General features: G+C 37.1%; 1 protein-coding gene across 8 annotated transcripts in view; it reads left to right on the top strand.

The window, feature by feature from the left end:
* The first annotated feature begins 2,620 nt into the window (after nucleotides 1–2,620).
* LOC137605301 (coiled-coil domain-containing protein 138-like) overlaps nucleotides 2,621–20,482 on the top strand; it is a 68,017-nt gene continuing 50,155 nt past the window's right edge. For 2 of the 8 annotated variants that reach the window (XR_011037727.1, XR_011037728.1), the window contains exons 1-13: nucleotides 2,621–2,756; nucleotides 2,975–3,014; nucleotides 3,332–3,446; nucleotides 3,557–3,630; nucleotides 3,980–4,137; nucleotides 4,298–4,435; nucleotides 4,897–5,016; nucleotides 5,428–5,505; nucleotides 5,682–5,789; nucleotides 6,085–6,231; nucleotides 6,387–6,503; nucleotides 8,075–8,288; nucleotides 12,100–12,273. Coding sequence is in view for 5 of the 8 variants with exons in the window: in XM_068329862.1 (XP_068185963.1) it covers nucleotides 2,682–2,756; nucleotides 2,975–3,014; nucleotides 3,332–3,446; nucleotides 3,557–3,630; nucleotides 3,980–4,137; nucleotides 4,298–4,435; nucleotides 4,897–5,016; nucleotides 5,428–5,505; nucleotides 5,682–5,789; nucleotides 6,085–6,231; nucleotides 6,387–6,503; nucleotides 8,075–8,288; nucleotides 12,100–12,273; nucleotides 17,855–17,993; nucleotides 18,419–18,545 (1,824 nt within the window). In the remaining 3 variants the exon portion in view is untranslated. Of the gene's footprint in view, nucleotides 2,757–2,974; nucleotides 3,015–3,331; nucleotides 3,447–3,556; nucleotides 3,631–3,979; nucleotides 4,138–4,297; nucleotides 4,436–4,896; nucleotides 5,017–5,427; nucleotides 5,506–5,681; nucleotides 5,790–6,084; nucleotides 6,232–6,386; nucleotides 6,504–8,074; nucleotides 8,289–12,099; nucleotides 12,274–16,638; nucleotides 16,745–17,654; nucleotides 17,994–18,418; nucleotides 19,009–20,482 lie in introns of those variants that run through there. The other 6 variants (XR_011037726.1, XM_068329862.1, XM_068329867.1 and 3 more) reach the window with 6 other exon arrangements.

The following is a 20,482-nucleotide window of genomic DNA, read 5'->3' as shown; positions in this document are numbered from 1 at the left end:
AACAGATTTGACAAGCCAGTAGGGAATCTCAGCTGTGCAGTCACAACGATAGAGGAAAGTCTGGAGGCAATGGCAAAAAGGATAGTAAAAGACAAATCAAAACCACCCCAGAAAAGCCCTCTGACTCACTCAAGTCGTAGCAGAACATAGCAGCTCATTGAATAAGTTTCATCTGACCTACATGCAAAATGGAGCACTCAGGTGAATCTATGTAACAATGTTTTTATACTTGAAACACCGACACTACTCACACTTTTATTTTTCTGTATGCTGGACTAAAGTTTCCAGTGTTATGCTATAAAACGTATTAAATACAGTACAGTATAAATACTTTACACATACCCATACTGCGTATGTAGCATGAGCAAGATGTATGCTCATTACATGCCATATCATACATGCCATGCCGAATTGCAATCTATAGTATTTAAAATTATCGTAATACTACTTTCTTCATATTTTTTTCATATCCCGCTGTATCTTAATTTATCATATCTTGTTATAATAATAGGTCACAGTGATTTATAACCACATTCTATATTAAATTTGCATTATAGTTATATATTAACATAATTACCACAAAGTGCAAGTTCTTAATAATATCACACATTAATCTGATTTGTAGTTTTTGTGATAACTCTGCTGCCATCAATAACACCAATATCTCATATCATGTAAATTTGACCCCAAATGCACATTTCTTTTTTTTAAATTTATTGTTATTTAGTTAATGCTTTCTGAATTTACCTGTACTTATTGCTGTGCTCGTGATGTCACAACAATTAAATGACCTTTGGCCAGTATGGATCAAAAAAAATTTCTATTTCACACATAAAATCAGGGGAATATCTTTACACGCTAACTTAATGTTGACTGCATGGCCTTAAATCTTCAATCTGACTATGCATTAAACCCTCACCCTTATCTCTGACCTGATCATAATTACAAAAATCAGATGAAACACACACACACACACACACACACACACACACACACACACACACACACACACACACATACACACACACACACACACACACACACACACACACACACTTACATACTGTAAGGGACTTACTTTATGTGACCAATTAACATAACAGAATACTAATTTCCATATAAAGTGGACAAAGCAAATTGCCCTCTAATGAAGATCAGCGTTAGTATGCTTCATGGCTGATTTCCCTCATTCTTGGCAAAAGCCTGCAGGGACAAAATGATTGAATCATAAGAATATGCATCATTGGCATTAGCTGCTAATTAGCCAAACAGAGAAAAGGGACATTAATCTTACAGCCTATTTGTAGACCATTCAAGTGTAGAGCTTGACTTGTCATGCAAAACATATACAATCAGGTGGGGTGTAAGTTTGTTTTGATTAACACATTCTCAACAAAAGTGTTACTGATGATGAGCTTCTCTATACCATATGTTATAAATAATAGTTACTTAAGTATCCCCATTTCAGGATTAAGATTTTTTAATTATACGAAACTATTTAGTATTTAACTGTTATTTCTGAGTTGAAAATATATCAATAGATCAAGAGGCCTGTAATATTTTGTAGTTGTTTAATCCAATCGTCATGCATATGGAAGGTGTCACAGTGACTTTGCTGTCCATCACGGTATATTATTTACATAATACACATGACTTTCAATACTAAAAATATCGCGAATGTAATTGATGCTTTGAAAACCGAACAGGTGAGAATGGAATCATTCACACTTGTTTATGAAGTGAGAATGATTGACCAGCAAACCAAATAAGTCTGTTTCTGGTGAGGCACTGACTCTCTCTGGTATTTTGGAGGAACTACAGAAATCACTCTACTTGCCAGGTTCATTACAAAGTAGAACTGCATGCCTCAAGATGACTCAAACTGTAATTATAAATGCATTTTTTTTCTCCACACAAAACTCCTCTACAGGATTTAATTAAAAGTTCCCTTATGGGGTGAAGAAATTAATATTCTGCAGATGAAGATAATCAACTCAATTTTACACAGTTAATATACTTAATAGCCTATTTTATTGTGCCTTGAGTTTTGTAAGAAATTGGCAGATGTGCTTTCACCGAAAGAACATTTCTTTAACCCACTCAGAATGTTCGATTCTACGTTAATTTTTGTTTCCAAGGTAGACTCGGTGATGTGAGATAATGCCAGATAATGTATTTATTATTCATCGTTAATTTTTTTTTTTTTTTAAGGAACATCGTCCATATTTAAAGGGTTTGTCCTTAAATTTAATATGAAATGAAATAAATTTAAACACAGAGTTTAGACGTAGGAAATATAAAACAAATTATGAATAGTTCTATTTTTTTAAAAATGTCTGTATAGGTTCTCAGTTATCCAGGTCATGGTTATCCAGAGCTGTTTAAGTCAATCCACTGGACGCTAAGAAAGCTCTTGAAGACGATTCGTGTCTCATCCAAGAGACTTCTGTTCTGTGAAGTCTCTGTAGTCACTGTAAATGCACTGAAGTGCAGTTTCAAAGGAAGTTTCGTTATTGAAATTTCAGAATAATGCTAATGATATAGCAAAAACCGTCACGTTTTTTACGGCAATTGCTTTTAATCTGAAAATACAAACCGGAATTTAACTTTTTGTGATCTCACGCGCCAGTCTTCGAGGTTCCTGGATACTCCAGCTAACATTATGTTAAATAGCCAAGAACATGCAGGTCAGAGACACCGATGTTGCTGACACCATCGAGAAGCTGAATCAGAAGTACTCAGCGAGGAAGAAACAGGTGAGACCTTATGTCAACTTCAGATATCTTCAGGCAAACTGAGCTCTTTTGATAACTTTGACAAGCCAAATGTTTGGCTTTTTGTCCTGCAACGTTAACGTCAGCTTGCTAAAACAAACAGTAAAAGTCAAGTACGTCACACGGATTCAGTCATTTTCACGTTGATTATACGTTTAATGTAAACTGGGTTCTACGAACGATATGTTGTTCTATTCTAGTTTCGAGCGTCAGAAAACAAGACCCCAGGACCCAGTGATGGTAAGTGTACATCGTGTAGTATGTGTTATAGTAGAATAAAAGAGAAAACATACATAGTTTGCATAGTCTCCTTATGGACATTAACAGCCCCCAGATGTTGGGACTGCTTATATCAAGTCATGGTGGCTACTTCTCTCAGAAAAATATTTTCAGATTCAGGACTACTTACATCAGTCAAACACAACAAATTATAAGATAATTTCAGTCTTTATAATAGTACTTCACTTTGTAAGGAGGTGTGTGATGGTTAAAATTAATAAAGCTTCCCACTCCTTATGCTCCTCTGTAAAAAGTAATTCTTTATGTTCACTGTTTAGAGGAAGCACCAAAAGACATTTTGGTCAACATGCCAAAACGGCCAAGTAAAGAGTTGGAATGCTATGAAAAAGCTTTACATGAGCTTCTCAAAGCAGTTGCCAACCGTCCCGAATGGTAAATCGAACAATCTACATGTTGACTCCGTGTTTGTGATCAATATTCAACAACAACAACAACAACAACAACAAACAAATGTTTTGCTGTCTCTTTCTACGGTTTTGCAGTGATTCCAGATTGGTTGGTTACCAGGATCTGAGCCCTCCTCTTCAGGACTCTCAGGGACTGTTTACCGAAGCAGGTGTGTGTGTGTGTGTGTGTGTGTGTGTGTGTGTGTGTGTGTGTGTGTTTGTGTGTGTGTCTTGGTATCTTTGTTATCAGGAGATGTCACAGCTGTTCACCTTTCTGCAATCAAATAAACATACAGTAGAAGATGCTAAAATTATTTCGGGGTTTCTGAGTCCTTGTTGTATTTGCTGTTGATGTTTTAAAGACTCTTGATAGACTTCAGGGTTCTTACACTGTTTTCACCCATGACCATGGGTGTTATAACAATAACACCCATGGTCATGGGTGTTGAAATTGTTGAAATACCCAGTAGATCATCTGCTAGACTTGGCCTTACTTGTGTCATATTTCTGTTTATTTAGATGTGACCTTGCCTTCCTGTTTGAATGTTAGCTCTGGGTCCACACTGACTGACTGGCAGCTGCAGAGAGGGCACCAACTTGCTGCCTCCTGCCATTCATCATCCTTATCACTAACAAATGTGTATCAAGAGATGATGGCAATCTGTGAACAACTAAAGGTGAGAGAGTGTCTTGTGATGGTTCATCATGATATCTAGACAGATACACAGATATTGTATTTTGTTATTTTGAAGAGTCGTTGTCAAGTTACAGGTGACAGACATACAGTCTACTCTGTATAGTAACAGTGTGTATACCTTCATACTTTTGTCCAATCAGACGGAACGACAAAGCCAGCAGCAAAGGGAGATACAGTTGCAAGAGCAAGAGAGAAGGCTGAAGCAACAAAGGGAGACTTTTGCAAGTCTCACCGGCCTCGATGATATGCTACATACTCAAATGCTAGCTTTGGAAGAGGTAAGACCCAAATAAGTTGTTTTTACACAGAAGACACTCCTCTATGACACTATTGTTTATTCACAGTAAAATTAACAGTGGCAACACTGTCTTATAATTTTTAGACCACTTGACAGAGTTCTACAATCATCCTAACCAAGGATGTCTTCACAGTGAAATCACTTTTTCAATTATTTTGTTTTATTATTACAGGTTTATACTATGTCAATAAACACTGGATTTATTTTATATTAATGCAACTGTGCTTTAATAAGTAGAATAATGTTTAAACCAATGAACACTCTTGCAATGTAAAAATTCAGACTAATCTCTCAGCTGATGCTGTAGAAAATAATTTGTCAGTCCAGTCAAATCGGAAGTCATGGTCACTATGGCCCTCCCACCACACAAGGAGTGTATGTACTGTTTCTTTGATCACACAGTTCACTTTATGCAGATGTGCATTTAAAATGTGTCACCAGAAACACCGGCAAGAACTGAGTCAGCTGCAGGATCTTCTTCGAGAGAGGAGCAAGGAGAACAGGAGGCTCAAGTCTAGTTTTGACACCATCAAAGAGCTGAACGACAACATGAAGCAACAGGTTTAAAGTTCCCAAATACAAGCTGTGATTCTCTCTTTCTATTTTGTGGGTATTTATAAAGTATGTTTAATCCATAAGTGATTATATTATAAATATACTGTATTTTCTTTGATGAAAAGATTTTCTGAAGAAGGCCGACTCATGGACACATGAATTTCAAAAGGCAAAACTATAGTGCAGTTATTAGGTTTAACCACCAGAGAGCGGTATGACCCAATGCTTATCAGTTAGGTTTCACTATACTGATGTACAGTACAATCTAATTGGATTTCTTGGTGTTCATTTATTTTTATAATGTGATTTTCTTTATAATGAATAAAAATCTCTTTCTGCCCAAATCACAAAAAAATGTATGGTGTCTGTATAGTGACATTGAAAAGCAGACTGACATTCACTGTTTTAATTTAACAGTTGAATAAGATCAGTGAGCAGAATAAAAAGTTGGAGAGCCAGTACAAGAGGGTGCAGGCACGACTTGAGAACCTTCTGGTAAGTTGGTCATGTTCCTTTAACTAGAAACAGAAAAATTACGCATGGAAAACATGAAGTCCTACATTAAAGTAATCTAGCGTAAATATAGCTATTTTTTATGATTTAATATGCAGTATTTGGTTTAAGTTGATGTAAGTTTCTTTTCATCTGTCAATACTCATTGATTGTTTTAGAGAAAATATGAACAGGGCATGGCATTGAGAGACTGTGTTACGAGCTCTGAATGTAATAATCCATCCAAGAAGGAAAAACCTGCTGTCTCTGGAAAATCCAGTAATAAGGTAATTCATCAACCATAAATATCATCATTCCAATGATTTATTTTCTATTCCCTAGTTGGAGAAGATCATATTTGGCTATCCCATAATTGTCTTCAATTTTTTCCAGATTTCTTTAAATCTGGACTTGTGAACATCAAGTACATTACCTTTTGTGTTGTTTTTGCTCTTTTTTGTTGTAAAATTGAAGAAATCAGAGAAAACAACATCTGTAGCACTAGATAGCAATTTATGAAAAAATTATGTTTTAGATTAAATCTTAAGCAGTGTAACTCATCCTTTGACTCCCATTCTCCAGGGCACCTCCAATCCCACTTCATTAAAACTCCTGGCACTTCTGATGGGCTGGGTACTTGATGGAACAACCTTCTCATCATTGACAAGAAGTAAAGATGCCAGTCACTGTCTGCCTCCAGAGGTCATTCTCAATGAGAGTTGCCTTAAGGTGTAGTTTCACAGTGACTGCAGGTTTTTATTTCATCTTTATTTAAATATGGATTTGAATGCTCTAGCAACAAAAAAAACAATAGATAGACTAGACACAATAACAATGCCATTGTTATCAATGTGGAAAAAAATAAATGTTGATTTTTTTTTAAGATGCTGCCGTTATTAGCAGATCAGATACATCACAGTCCTATATCAGAACCTGAACTCCTCCTCAACCTTCTTCGCCTCATCCATTGGACTTTGAGACACATGGACAGCAGTGCACAGGTAAATGTATGTTTATTGTGGCTTAAACTTGGCTGCTGCAGATAGATAAATAGATAGGAGATATACTTCATTAATCTGGGAGGAAATTGTGCAGCATGCAAATATAAGATATTTTATAGAGCATTTAAGTTAGCTGCAGTAGAGCATACGTTTATATGCTACAAACCACATTTTCTTATGTTTTGTGTTTCTGGTTTTCACAGAAGAATGGCTGAGTTTTAGGACACAGGCATTGCTCATAGCTCAGAATTTGTAAAGATCAGGAAATGTCCATGTTAACCTGACAGACATTCCTTAGTGCCTGCTCCAAAAAGTCATTTGCGGGACAAATTGTAACACATGACCTGCAGTTGTGGTTGTGGTTAGTGTGAAAAACTGCAGGAAATCACTTTATTACTATTGTATTTCATAGAGCCGTCAGAAAGTTACTGTGAACAAGCAAGTCCTCACAAAGACGATAAAATAGATAAAACCCAGACGGGCTGAGGTTACCTCACTACATAGAAGTACTTCCTCAAAACATAAAAAAGATGTACTTTTTTGATTTTAGGACAGCATCACTGCAATATGAAGGAGAGAGTGAAATCAGTTCAACACATAAATAATGGCCTCAGCCTGACATATTCCCTGAACTGCCCACCTCACTCTCTTACCGAACTACTACATCGTTGTCTCAAGTTTGCAGAGACAATCAACAAATTGTTTGACCTTCCATCCATCCAGAACCAGTATTGGTCCAGGGTCAGAATTTGGTCGGCTAACGTCTCTGCAGACTTCACACGTCTTTGGCCACAATTTCTTTAATCTCCTTCCGTCTGGTCAGAAGAAGACAGAACCCTCTCCAATGAAACCATTGTTGTTCTTCTGATGCTGTTTTTTGAAAGTCCTTTATACCTTTTGTAAATTTATATCCTTATTCCATTTTTTTTATCTCAAAGGTCCCAACACTTTGTTCTTTGGGCACAAAGTAAACCAGAGTTGAATTCCTTGTTTGTGTGCACAAACTTGGCCTAAAAAGCTGATTCTGAGTCTGATTCTTTAATGCTCAATGTTTAAAGACACAAGATTCATTACAGGCTCCAAGCCTTTTTATGAGACCCCAATCTCCAACCATTCAGTGTTTGTTTGTCAGATATGCTCAGTGACATGTCTCTTATTGCTGCAATATGTGTGTTCTCTCAAAACATTAAACCAAACATTAATTGGTGGGAATGCATGGATAGCAGAAGAAAAATAATTCAAAACCTGGGGATCCCGATGGAGCTGATGAAGACTTAAGGGGATTGGGAATATTAGACAACGATAGGAATGTTGAGCACAGGAAAAGCATCCACTCTTTGCTTCTTTGGAAATACATAAATCTTGGATAGTAGCTGTGCTGATTTATTGTGTCCATCTGTTTAGAGAAGCTAGGGAACGAGCTTTCCGGCTTCCTGTCGCTGGCATTTGAAGACTATTACTGCAGGCATATTATTGTTATGTTTTATCGTCATATAACAAAAGTAATTGAATGCAGGCATATTTAAGAGATATTTTTTTACAATCGCAACTGTTTGTGTGTATTTGCACAGCATGTGGCACTGTCTTCCTCTCTGCGGCGGATAGGAGAAGGAGTATCAAAGCACTCCATCCATTTCACGGTATGTCAGTCTGAAGATCCGGACCTGCCCAGGACCTCCATTGGGGTTGCAGGGAGAGCTTGCAGGAGCTGGCCCCTTTACCGCAACCCCTGTCCTCACACACGCATCCTCTCTACCCTCATCATCCTTCGCACTGTCACACAAGGTAACAATATGAACTCAGTAAGCTTGTACTCTTATCTTTGGTGGATTTGCATTGGTCAGGTTTTAGACATGAGGCGTCTTGACTGGTTAGGATCAGGGAACAGAGTCAGAGTAAACCAATCGTTGAAAGAGAAAGGCAGGTCGTATTGTCATCGTTCTATCATCTGCTGTGTTATCTGCTTGGAATCTTGAGACATTAAAGTTAGTAATTCCTGTTAAAAGAAATTACAATTTCAAGCTTCTTCACATGCATTAATATATTGACAGCCCTTTGTGTTTACACCATATACTGTATATTTTGTCATATTTAAAAAATGCAGATATCGAAAATGAATCTGTACAAATTTGCTACCACCTAGCAGGAGTTTAATTAAAGGTAAACAAATACTGTTCCTTTGCTTCAATGCTATAATTCTCTGTGGTATTGCTCATATGAGGAAGGACAGATTTATCTTAGCTGGGTGACTTAAAAAAAGAAAAACCAAACATTACTACCAATACATCACTGGAAAAAAATCACAGGAGGTCTGGAATTTAAAATCTGGTATATTGTTAAATGTAATGGACAGTCATCAAATGTCTCACATTTAAATTATCCATTTATTTATTTATTTATTGACATGTTATTACACAGACTTAACACCTTCATCACACTAAAATCACACTTAAACATCTAAATATATGTGAAGATTTAAGTTTTATCACAAAACCAAATTAATTTTGCAACTGAAGAAGAACGCTGGACTGAAACCATTCTTAAAATAATAACTCAATTCTCCAAAATCAGATTTTCAACAAGGAAAAAGTATTTACTGCAAGACAGTGCCACAAAAACCTAAGTGAAGTAACTGGTCAGAATTATAATTGGATATAGGCAGTCTGAGTGGAACATCTGTGGGTACTTATGACTTTGCACTATGCCAGCACACCATGTGTGTAGGTGTGAAGCCGCAGAGACAGCAGGGTACGTGTTGTGCTGTGATTGCTCACATTCTTCATGTGCAGTGAAGCTGAGACTGTCCAATTTGTGTACCCCATCTATAATAGGTGAGGAAATATTGTGGTCAAATATTCATCTGAAACTTAAATATAACACGATTGTTTTTGCCCCCTTTTTTCATGTCATTACAACAAATCTAAGGGTTTGGGTGCACAAAAGACTCATTCCTGTCAACTTTGGTTAATTTAAAAAAAAAAAACATTCATGTTAGTCAATATTTGCTGTTAAGATAATCAAGATAATTTGTAGGTGTAGCATATCTGGATGCTGATTGAACAACATCATTATCATTTTACATATCATAATGCAGGTGTACATATGTTGGGATTGTCACCATAAAAGGCCATTCTAAAGTAAACTGTTCAATCACAGATCATTGTGCGACATTTCATGTAAATTGTAAACAGTACAAATTTTTCACTCATCAAAACAAATAGAAGAACCTGATCCACTTGACAGTCGGGGCTCACCAAGGATTAAGTCGAGTAGGCACAATGTAGTGTATATCTTGACAGGTATAGATGTAAATTGCAACTTCATAAATGGGTGAAGGCATGATACCACAAAAATGTAATATTTTTGTCATATTCAAATACCTCCACAAGACTGACATTTCATAAATTCCCAATGGAAGAATTAGGATATCCTTTGTGGTCCTTGACTTCTGATCAAGCACTCAGATTCAAATTGTACATTTTCCATCACTTTATAGTGTTAGTATAATGAAATACCTCTTCACTCCACCTCAGCTGTATGTTCTAATATTTTCTCCCCCTTCCCCTGCAATAGAGGAACATCAGAGTAATTTTTTTTTTGTCTTTGTGAAATGTATTTATGTTGTTAAGCTTCATGGAAAACAGACGCTTGAGCTGCATCAGACAGCAAAAGCCATGGAATTAATGATTGGTGCCATTGTTTTATAATCCAGTAATGAGAATGATAGCACAAGGCACCATGAACTTCACAGTAATAAATCAGACTAGCATGTTGCAATGCCAGTAAAAAAAGACATCTTTACAAGTTGGCAGAAGTTGAGACAACCAGTGCAACCAGCCAGTCGGAGCTAATGGGGAAGGATGAAGCTCCTGCACTATTGAATTTAAGAATATTATTGTGGTAAAATGTTCCTTTCTTTATAAAAAAAATTTAGCCTCACATAGTTACTTTCATGCCTTTAAACTCTTATTCTCATTCAAATATTTGAAAAGGCCAAGGTCAAATAGCTACATCCAATTTTGCTTTCTAACTTTACACACACCAGTTTTAGTGCATGCAGTGGATGGAGTCTACATACAGTGACATAATTTATTATGCTCTCCTTTGAACTGAGCTTCCATCTGCTCATCATTCTGGGGTGTTCCCTCCGTATGTCTCTGTATAGACTATTTTCTGTCAGTCTGCTCACCAGGTTGACTTTCTCACTTTCTCTGGATTGACATGAAAACCAGATTGGGTATAATGGGAAGATGTTTGCTCTACCTTTTTTCTCCTGTGTTTTTACACATCCCTAACAGTTACCCTTCTGAGACAGGTTAACCAAAATCATTCCAAAATAAGAGGAAAGCTTTTATCCCATGTCAGGTTGCATAAATCCAGCACTTTTGGACATTTGAAAGGCATCTTCTAAGAGATTTTTGAAATTCTTCAGTATTTGAGATGGTTATAGATCATGTGTTTGGATTTGTCATAAACTGAATTTGAGGAATGGCCAACATTAGAAAAAATAACAGTGGTTGGCTTGATATAGAAGGGAAACATGGCTTCAATAGTGGGTATCAGATGGGAAAGGGTAGATGGGAGACAAATTCCTTAGTTTTCCAATAGTGAGAGTATATTGAGAATATACAGTATATTCGAAGGTTAGAAATACAGAGATTAGTTCATTTATATCTACAGTATTTTAAAACAAAGATCGCAGATAATTAATGTTTCCAAGCAGAGAAACGATTATATCAAGCTAAATATAAAGGGGAACATTTGGTCACTCTTGTTGGTGTCTGTCCATATGCAGATAACGGAGTGTGGTCCAGCCACATTTCCTTAAAAATCAATGGACAGAGTCTTTCAAATTTCACAAGTGCTATGTACTTTAAGGGTCATGAAAGTGTGCATCTCATAATTGGTTTCAGCAGCTTATTTTTTACAAATATTTATGATCAAATATTTGATTAAGTTAGATATTAATCCAGTGCTAGCACTTTAGTTTTAACTTTATTTATATACCATCTTTCAAGACAGTTGTAACAATGAAACAAATACCTGAGAAAAACCATCAAATTCATAGTCAAGAAAGTTGTCAGTAAACTTTCTAGTCTTGTCTTCTTTTAAACTGCCCAAGGCGATAGGACCTTAAGAATAAAACCTCTGTCACTCTTTATCTTCAGTTCTCACAAGGCTTCATAAAAAAATCTTAAAACAATGTGTTGGTCAAAAATGATTTAGAATGATTAATGATCTTGATTAATGGTCTTGATTTATCTTTACCTCAACAGTGCGTACCACATGTTGAGGTAAAGATCCAAGAACAGACAGAACTAGATCATAAGTTAGCTTAGGGCCTCTAATACGTTTTTGTGTTTTGGAGGAGTTCAACAGAAAAAAAAATTGGTGTCCTCCAGTCCTTAACCTTTATTTGACTGATTTTGACTGATTCACTGGTTTGTAGGACCAATACAGCTGAGTAACTCATAAGCTTGATAAAGGTGTTTAATGTATAATGGTTTTGGTTCAACTGAAGGATAAATAAATCAAACACTCTAACACAGGATGAAGGATCCCTGAATGTCTGCCTCTCTGCCTGTTGTCTCTGCAGTGGATGTGCTAGCTCAGGCTCTGGACACTCTACATACTGAGCTGATGTCAGTGGAGAGCCGAGGTCTATTCATCCACTATGAAGGAGTATGTGTCTTGCTCTCAATGCTGTTGGCTGGCCGTGGAGGTCTGAACACACCGATAGACATCCTGATGCAGCTAACTGAAGAGTCACGTAAGTACCCAGCACGTTGAGAATCAGTTTGGGTTTTAAATTTATTATAATTTGAGTTGAAAGTTTCATGTGTTAAAGCTGCAGTTGGTAACCTTTATAAAAATTGCTTTTTGCCATTTCTTTAAACTGTCACTATTATATATGCTACACTCCTCACAGCTGTACATTAGCTCATCTGTGAAAAAATCTGATCTTTGTAGCCCAACCCAGTGCTGCCATTGGCAGTCGAGGATGCCTGAGATAAATCACCAATCAGAGCCAGGCATCGTGTCTGGCGGATTGTCAATCACCCTATTTCCCCGTGTTTTTTCACTCGGTCAAGCATAGCTTGTGGATTGCGGTACAGGACTGTGGGGTTTTACAAGTGCGGACACTCATATGATTTTTAAAAAGAATTATTTTCAATATCTTTTAGCAAAAATGGTGACTTGTGTATATTTTCATGAAAACTTTAGAGAAACTTACCTTACAATTGTGGCTCTGCATATTTTCAGGTCAGTATTTGTGGCTAAGCGTCCTACTGAAATGAATAGGCTATTAATTTTGTTTTCATATAAGCGATGCAATGTTGACTACATTGGTAATTACATGACAACAGTAGCCACAGTATTCTGTGCAGTGTGTTCAGAGACCAACAAATGAATAAGTGGTGATAGGCTTATCATTGTTCTTAAAAGCTTTGAAAGTTCAATTAGACCTGGAGACAATTATAAGACTTCTGTTTACAATTGAAAAAAAGCCAGATTGATAATTCAGATTTTTTCTATTTGGACCTTTTGAGATAATGTGATGATTTAAATTTATAAATGATTAGATTTGTTGTTCTTATCTTTCGGAGCGGATTGTAATATGATCCAGAACTATTATCCAATTGGCAGGTAGCCTATAGCTTGCTAGGCTATGATTTTAGCATTTTGAACTAAAAAGTGCCTCTTAATATCTTACATTTGCATGTTCTGGGACAATTTGGAGCACATAGCAAAAGCTGTGTTATCAAATCTGAATCAGTCTTCGTGAACACCTTATGTTACACCAAGACAATGCAATATGTAAAGAAAAACAGCTGTGAATGAGTTATTCATGCGATTGTTGAGTCAAAGTACTGATACAGTACTGAAGGACTGAAGTCCTGTATAAAAAAAAGACCCGATATAAGTACAGTAAATCTTAAATGTCTGGGGGAAAAAGTATAAGTAGTACTGCATTTACCTCTGTCATGGAGTAGAGATGAAGAAGCATAAATGTAAATACTCATATACTGTACCATGAATCCATATTAAAATACTGGTGTACTTGTGCTACATTCCACCACTGCTGGAAGCACAATTATAGTTGACAGAACTGTCAAAAAGAATTGGAGATGGTCTTGGAAAGAGGAAGCTGGTGAAACCATGAACAGATTGGCACTTGGTGCCAGAAACTTACAGGATCTGGTTCTTGTTTCTGTAACATGTGCTTGAAAAGCTTGTGTTGAAATTCTCCTTTCTCTATTCTTTCCCCTGACCCCATGGACACGTTTCAGACACAGAAATCATCTTTCAGGTCTGGCAAAGTCAAAGTATGTCTCAGAACATTAGAAGCAGTATTTCTTAGAATTAGGAAGTCACTTTGCAAAGAATATTTGAGCAACAAGTGATAAGTGTACTATTTTGGTACATTTGAAGTATTTGTGGACAGTACACCAATGTATAGTTTCTAAAATTGAACAACTAGCTGGCCCAAGCACCTTGCTGTGACCTCAAGACTCATTTTTGAAATTATACAGTTCACTTTGCCCAGGAAACAACCTGTGTTTGATGTAGTCCTGAACACTGCTGCAATCACTCTTCTAGCACAAATTTATAGACTTCTTTACTACCTGTATTTACTTTGATTTATAGTACCTTGTCCTGCAATATCACTCCATATCATTTGAAACACATGTGAAGTAATGGGTTGTCTGTGCTCACATCAATCCCAAGTGCTAGTTAGGCAATAGATTTGGAAGTCTTGGTCATAAAACCTTGTACCTTCAGCACCTCCTCATCTTTTTATAGAAAGACAAAAGATTTGAGAAAGTTGAACTTGGAATACAGACCAGCTGCAGTTTTTATGGAAGGCTAAGTTCTGCAGGGTAAGAACCCATAACATTTAAGGCTGCAGTATGCTAATGCACAGCAGTCTAATGCTGTAGGTGACTGGGGCCAATTTAATAATGCTTGCTAATAATGATGGTTTAAAGCAAGTAATGAGGGAAAATGGGATTGGGTTTGGGGTGAGGTTTGTATCTTAAGTTTGCCAATAAAAAAATGTTGGAGATGTCTAATTGTACCCAAAACATTCACATACTTACATGCAGGATGGTTTTAGTCATATTGCAACAACTTCACTGCTTTTATGAATCACATACTCTCCAAGTTACACAATGACTGCACATTCTTGGAACACATAAATGCAGTTGGCCACTTCAGCACAAATCAACACAGTAACAACTTTTTACTGGTATGTTTTACTGGTAGTGACTAATGTTTAGAAACAGTGGGTGTGTTAAATATCAAACTGCCCCATTCAGGATATTTAACTACCATGGTCACATGAGGGTTTTTTATGTGTGTTTGGATTCTCTCTATTCGCATTACAATATGTTTGTGTTTCATTGTTGCAGCCTATCTAGCGTTGATGGATTACTTTAGATGAAGATTTCTAAACCCTGTGATTCTTAATATGTGATGGTTCCTATAGCGTCTATGTTGTCATCATCAAACCCAAGAGGAATGTGTCTGTGTGTCTCCATCTGTATAAGTGTAACCACATATGTGCAGAATGGAGCACACATTAAAAGTATAAAGACCCACCAGAAGATAGGCTGAGGGAGCAGAAGGTCTTCATATACACTCCTCAGCAAAAAAAACACAAAAAAAGAAGCGCACTAAATGTCTTTTTTAACTAAATTTTTTTGAACAATGTCTCACCATGCTGTTGCTTTGTGTGAGTGTGCAAGGCATGTTTCAGCATCAGGTTGTTCTCCCCCTGTTTTTCTTCAGAAAGCATCTGTTTTCTGTCTGAATGTCTGACAATGTGCTGCATGAATGCTGTTCTTCACATTTCTGACAGCTTCTCACAACTGGCCAGTGACTCCAAAATGCTCTGCCAGCCATTCTGGCCCTTATATATATATATATATATATATATATATATATATATATATATATATATATATATATATATATATATATAATATATTATACACATATATTTCCAAACTGTCTTTGGGTCTGAGATCTAATGACCGGCCAAGCTATCACTCACATTATGACTGCTAGGTCTGCTGGGAGTGTTGGATTATTATCGTTTAGAAAATAAATTTGAGATTTTTTTTTATTTCCACTGCACAACTTCTTCTCACTTCATTTTTGTGATGCTATATCTTTAGTACTCTTGATGTTAATGGACATTTTGCATAGCACCGTTCACTAATGTCAGATACACTCGGCGTTGAATTATCACCTGGCCTATGAAGACATTTTTCTGGAGCATCGGCGCAGAGAACATGAGTCATCACTGAGGATTTTATGGACTGATAACGTAATGGATTAGCCTTAATATTTTTCAAACATCTCAAATTATTTTTTTTCCAACACCAACAGACGTAAGGTCCCTAGACCTTTTCTCTTTATTGAGATGCCCCAAACTAAAACTCAAAGTGAGCATTTAGGCCCCGTCCACACGATGACGGATTTTTTGAAAACGCAACATTTCTGTTGCGTTTACGCCTCCGTCCACACGACAACGCAGATATCCGGAACGAAAATGCAACTATTTAAAAACGCTGGCCGAGGTGGATTTTTTTAAAAATGCTGGGTCTGCGTTGTCTTGTGGATGGCCTATCCGCGACTTTTTAAAAACGCTGACGTCTTGCCAGCGACGAAAACCGCTGTAACGTCATATTTATGGGCCCAAGTGTTGTGACAACAAAACACGGAGGATTCCTACTGGATAAAATTTGACTCAATACTGCCACCACATGGTTTGGCATGCTTATAGCCATCTTCGAAAATGCACTGGTGCGTTTACGTGTGGACGGAGATTTTTTTAAAAACGCTGTCGTGTGGACGCGAATCGTTTTCGATGCGTTTTTAAAAAAATCCGTCATCGTGTGGACGGGGCCTTAGTTGTTAAAATGTTAATATTATTAGATGTATGAAGCTTACAAATTATAATATCCAAAAGTCCAAAGAAAATGGTTACCTCCAATTTGTTGCTTGACACAGCTTTGTATGCATGGTGGCAGCATGCAGGATTTTTTGGTCATCATCAGTAAATTCAGAGAAGTTGCACATCGCTATTTGAACTTTTTTTTTTCTTGTTTTTTACGGTAATTGCAAGATGTTGAATTGAGACTGACCACCTTGGACCAGTAAGTAGACGGAGTGATCAGCACTTCGCATTCAGTGCACAATCAAAGTAAAAAGCACATGAAGCATGCCTACAGGTAAGCTGGAAGCATTACTATTCTGCAGCACTTGCAGGGAATCAAAATGAAACACGAGGAAATATTATTAGAGATATGACCACAGATTTGTGGTATAACCCAGGACACCATAAAGTCTTTTCTCCTCTGAATGGCTTTTCACCTGTGCTTTTCCTAGTATTTGAAACAATTCTTTGTCCAAAAAAAAACTATCAAAATGAAAAACACGCTCACGGTCCTGCTCAGAAACTTGAGTTCTATATTGTATTTTAATATCCTCAAAGTGTAAAAAACAAAAGGCTGACCAAGCAGCCCTTTTATCCTTCTCACATTATCATATTATACCTGTCTTATCCTTTCTTATCTGGTCTTGATCTTATTCCCTTCTGGCCAATAGCCTGCTGTGATTTAATGCCAGCAGAGCCTCCGTGCTAGCCAGAAGAGTCCCTGTGAGATTGAGCTCAAGTTACCTCACCATGGTGTGTTGTGGAGAGCTACTTATTTAACATTCCACATTAAGAGGAATGTGTCTTTAGCAGAAATGTTTGTTTTCTAGAAAATGACTAATTTTAGGACCCAATAGGGGGCGGCTGTATCTCAGTCCACTAGGTCTTGTAAAAATCTACCTGTACACATATCTACGTACGTTAAAAATATGTAGGAACCATGAGTGGAAAAATAATTTCCCCAAATGGATAAATACATTACGTTTCTTCTTCTGCGTCTTCTTAATAAAGTCAACATTTGCTTTTAGTCATTAAGAAAATGCGCAGCTTCGAGGTGTACATTGATGCTGTCATATTTTCATGTTTCCTTTTCCTGTGTTTGACCAGCATCTGCATTCTAACTTAAGTTGTTGTTAAAAGGTTTTACAGTTTGGTTGTGCACCCTTGTAATTTGCACTCATTCATTCATTCATTCATCTTCATAGCGCTTTATCCACTGTGGCGGGTAGCGGGGAGCTGGAGCCTATCCCAGTTGACTGAGGGTGTGAGTTAGGGGAAACTCTAGGTGCGACCCACATTTAAATGCAAATTTGGAAATTATGACAAATGAAGTTAATCTCTTAAAAGGTTTGACATTTAGGACACATATTCTTCATTACAGAGATTGTGTATTGCGTCCTTGTAGGCTACTTAAATCCATTCCTGGAAGCATGCAGCTGTGAGGCATTTTTCCAAACAGCCTCCAAGCTCCTTAAAAGCCCTCGTCTGGAGCTCCCATCGCTGGAGAAGCTTTCCATCCTTCTGCAGAAGCTCTCCAGTATCAGGTAGACACAGTGATCTCCATGCTACCAAAACTCACACACCAAACAAAAGTAGTCGACATTAGAGTTCTTAATAGGACTTGTGACTGTTCAATGATGATCAGCGCAGTCATGCAGTTAGAGATATTCTCTGGGTGGGATGGTTTGTAAGGTTAATGGTGGTGGGAGGTGGTGGTAATGGCAGTCTGGTGCCCCCAGTTCGACCCATCATCAGATGTGTACCCCAAACTCAGTCTTTTATCACAAGTGTTCAAATCAAAAGTATTTTGTAGTTATTTTTTAATTTCCAATTTTTTTGCTTTCTTTCTGTGATACTTCATCCAACTAGTGGTACCCCAACCAAGGCTTTGAGTAGTTGACGCAGTGTTTCAGTAAATGTGTCTGGACTAGCGAACCCTCATGATGCTTTTCTTTCTATTTCTATCCAGGACAAATTGTCATCTGTTTGAAGTGTCCTCTCTCCACCTCCAGTTGCAAGATCTTAATCGCAAATCCAACCACACACACTCATTCCTTTGCCTCAACCTCAGATCCATCTTGCAAAACCTTAAGTAACAGACACGCACGCTTGAATTTCTTTGAAAATTGGACTTCTAAGTTCTAGCAAAGATGACTTCCTCATTTACCAGTGCTGCAGTATTGTGCTGTATTTCATGTGCACATAGTGTATTTGCCATATTTCCAAATGTACTCCACAGCTCCATCCTGATTCAAATAGCGTACGTGTTTTTTTAATCCATCCACTGATATGTTTTTGAAGTTCCTTGTCCCCCAGAGGTACATATTTTAGTGTTTTGTGTGTTATGTGCTTTGTGATACATCTGTTTTTGTGTTCCACCATGTCAGTTTGATCTCTTCTGTTATCTCTGTTATATACCCCCCAACCCTTTTCTGTTTTTGTTCTTTGTGTAATGACTGTCATGTGCCAAGTGGCCCTAATGGCTGTCGGATGTGCTCAGGGAAAGAGAAGCTGTGACTGAGCTTTTTAATGACAATAAACAGAGAGAACTGAAGGACATTAAGATTGTATTGTGTATGAAATGCTGACATGCATATGTTTTGCATAAATTTATATCATTTGTTTATTCCAAAGCATCGATGGGAATATGAGATACACTGACGGTGTTGGTTGACAGAGTAGATAGGATGGACTGGAAAAATTATAGCCCTTTTTAAACAAAAACTTGTTGAAAACCACCCAGGAGTGCTCGGCTCTTCTGAATATAAAGGAGAATTCAGTTTGTTTTTTCCACCAAGTTCTTTCAGTATCCAAACCTCTCAAGATTCAAACATTGAGAGGTTATTAACAAATGTACTGGATATTCTGTCCTTGGAAAATATGAATTTAATATGAACTTTATGTCCAGTAATTGGAACGACTGACTTTATGCACATTTTGAGGATATTTGCTAGTTACTGGATAGCGTCTCATGTCCAGGAGTGTTCTTAAGTCTTCATGGGTATGGGTGACACATACTGAAAAAGAATAGTCACATAAAAATAGCAAAAATAATAATAAAATGACTCTCAAGTGTGTGAATAAGCAAATGTAAAGCTGCCGAATGTCTTTGGTTCCACCATCTTACTCCAATTTTCAAAAAATGTTTTTTGATGGCAATTTTATTTTGTAAGTAAGTTTTCAATGATCAGTTGATTAATCAGTGAAAACTTTTGACATATATAAAATGAGATTGATTAAACAAAACAAATTAGGTGGAACCAAAGTAGTACATTTTAGCTTCATTAGTCAAGCTAAAATGTACTACTTTTTGAATATTAATATCATTTTATTATTTATTTTTAATTTTGATAATTTATTTTACTCATTTTGATCATACTGAGAAAGAGGTTAGCAAAGAAGAAGTGGGACACTGAGAGGACTGAGGAGAGTAGACAGGAGTACATGGAGATGCAGCGTAAGGTGAAGGTAGAGGTAGCAAAGGCCAAACAAGGGGCTTATGATGACTTGTATGCTAGGTTGGACAATAAAGAGGTAGAGACTGGTCTATACCGGTTGGCAAGACAGAGAGATAGTGATGGGAAGGACGTGCAGTAGGTTAGGGTGATTAAGGAAAGCGATGGAAGTGTATCGACAGGTGCTAGTAGTATGATGGGAAGATGGAAAGAGTACTTTCAAGAGTTGATGAACGAGGAAAATGATAAAGAACAAAGACTAGAAGAGGTGGCTGTTGTGGACCAGGAATTAGCAAAGATTAGTCAGGATGAAGTGAGGAGGGCATTAAAGAGGATGAAGAGTTGATATGATCTTAGTGAGAAGATGCCTGAGGAATGGAGTAGAAGTGTGCTGATTTCCATTTTTAAGAACAAGGAAGATGTGCAGACTTGTGGCAACTACAGAGGAATAAAGCTGATGAGCCATACAATGAAGTTATGGGGAAAAGTAGTTGAACCTAGACTAAGGACAGAAGTGAGAATTTGTGAGCTGCAGTATGGTTTCATGCCAAAAAGAGTACCACAGGTGCAGTATTTGC

The sequence above is a fragment of the Antennarius striatus genome, chromosome 12 (genome assembly GCF_040054535.1).
Source record: "Antennarius striatus isolate MH-2024 chromosome 12, ASM4005453v1, whole genome shotgun sequence".
Lineage (NCBI taxonomy): Eukaryota > Metazoa > Chordata > Actinopteri > Lophiiformes > Antennariidae > Antennarius > Antennarius striatus.
The sequence above is the reverse complement of the archived record's forward strand: the minus strand, read 5'-3'. Positions and strand labels throughout refer to the sequence as shown.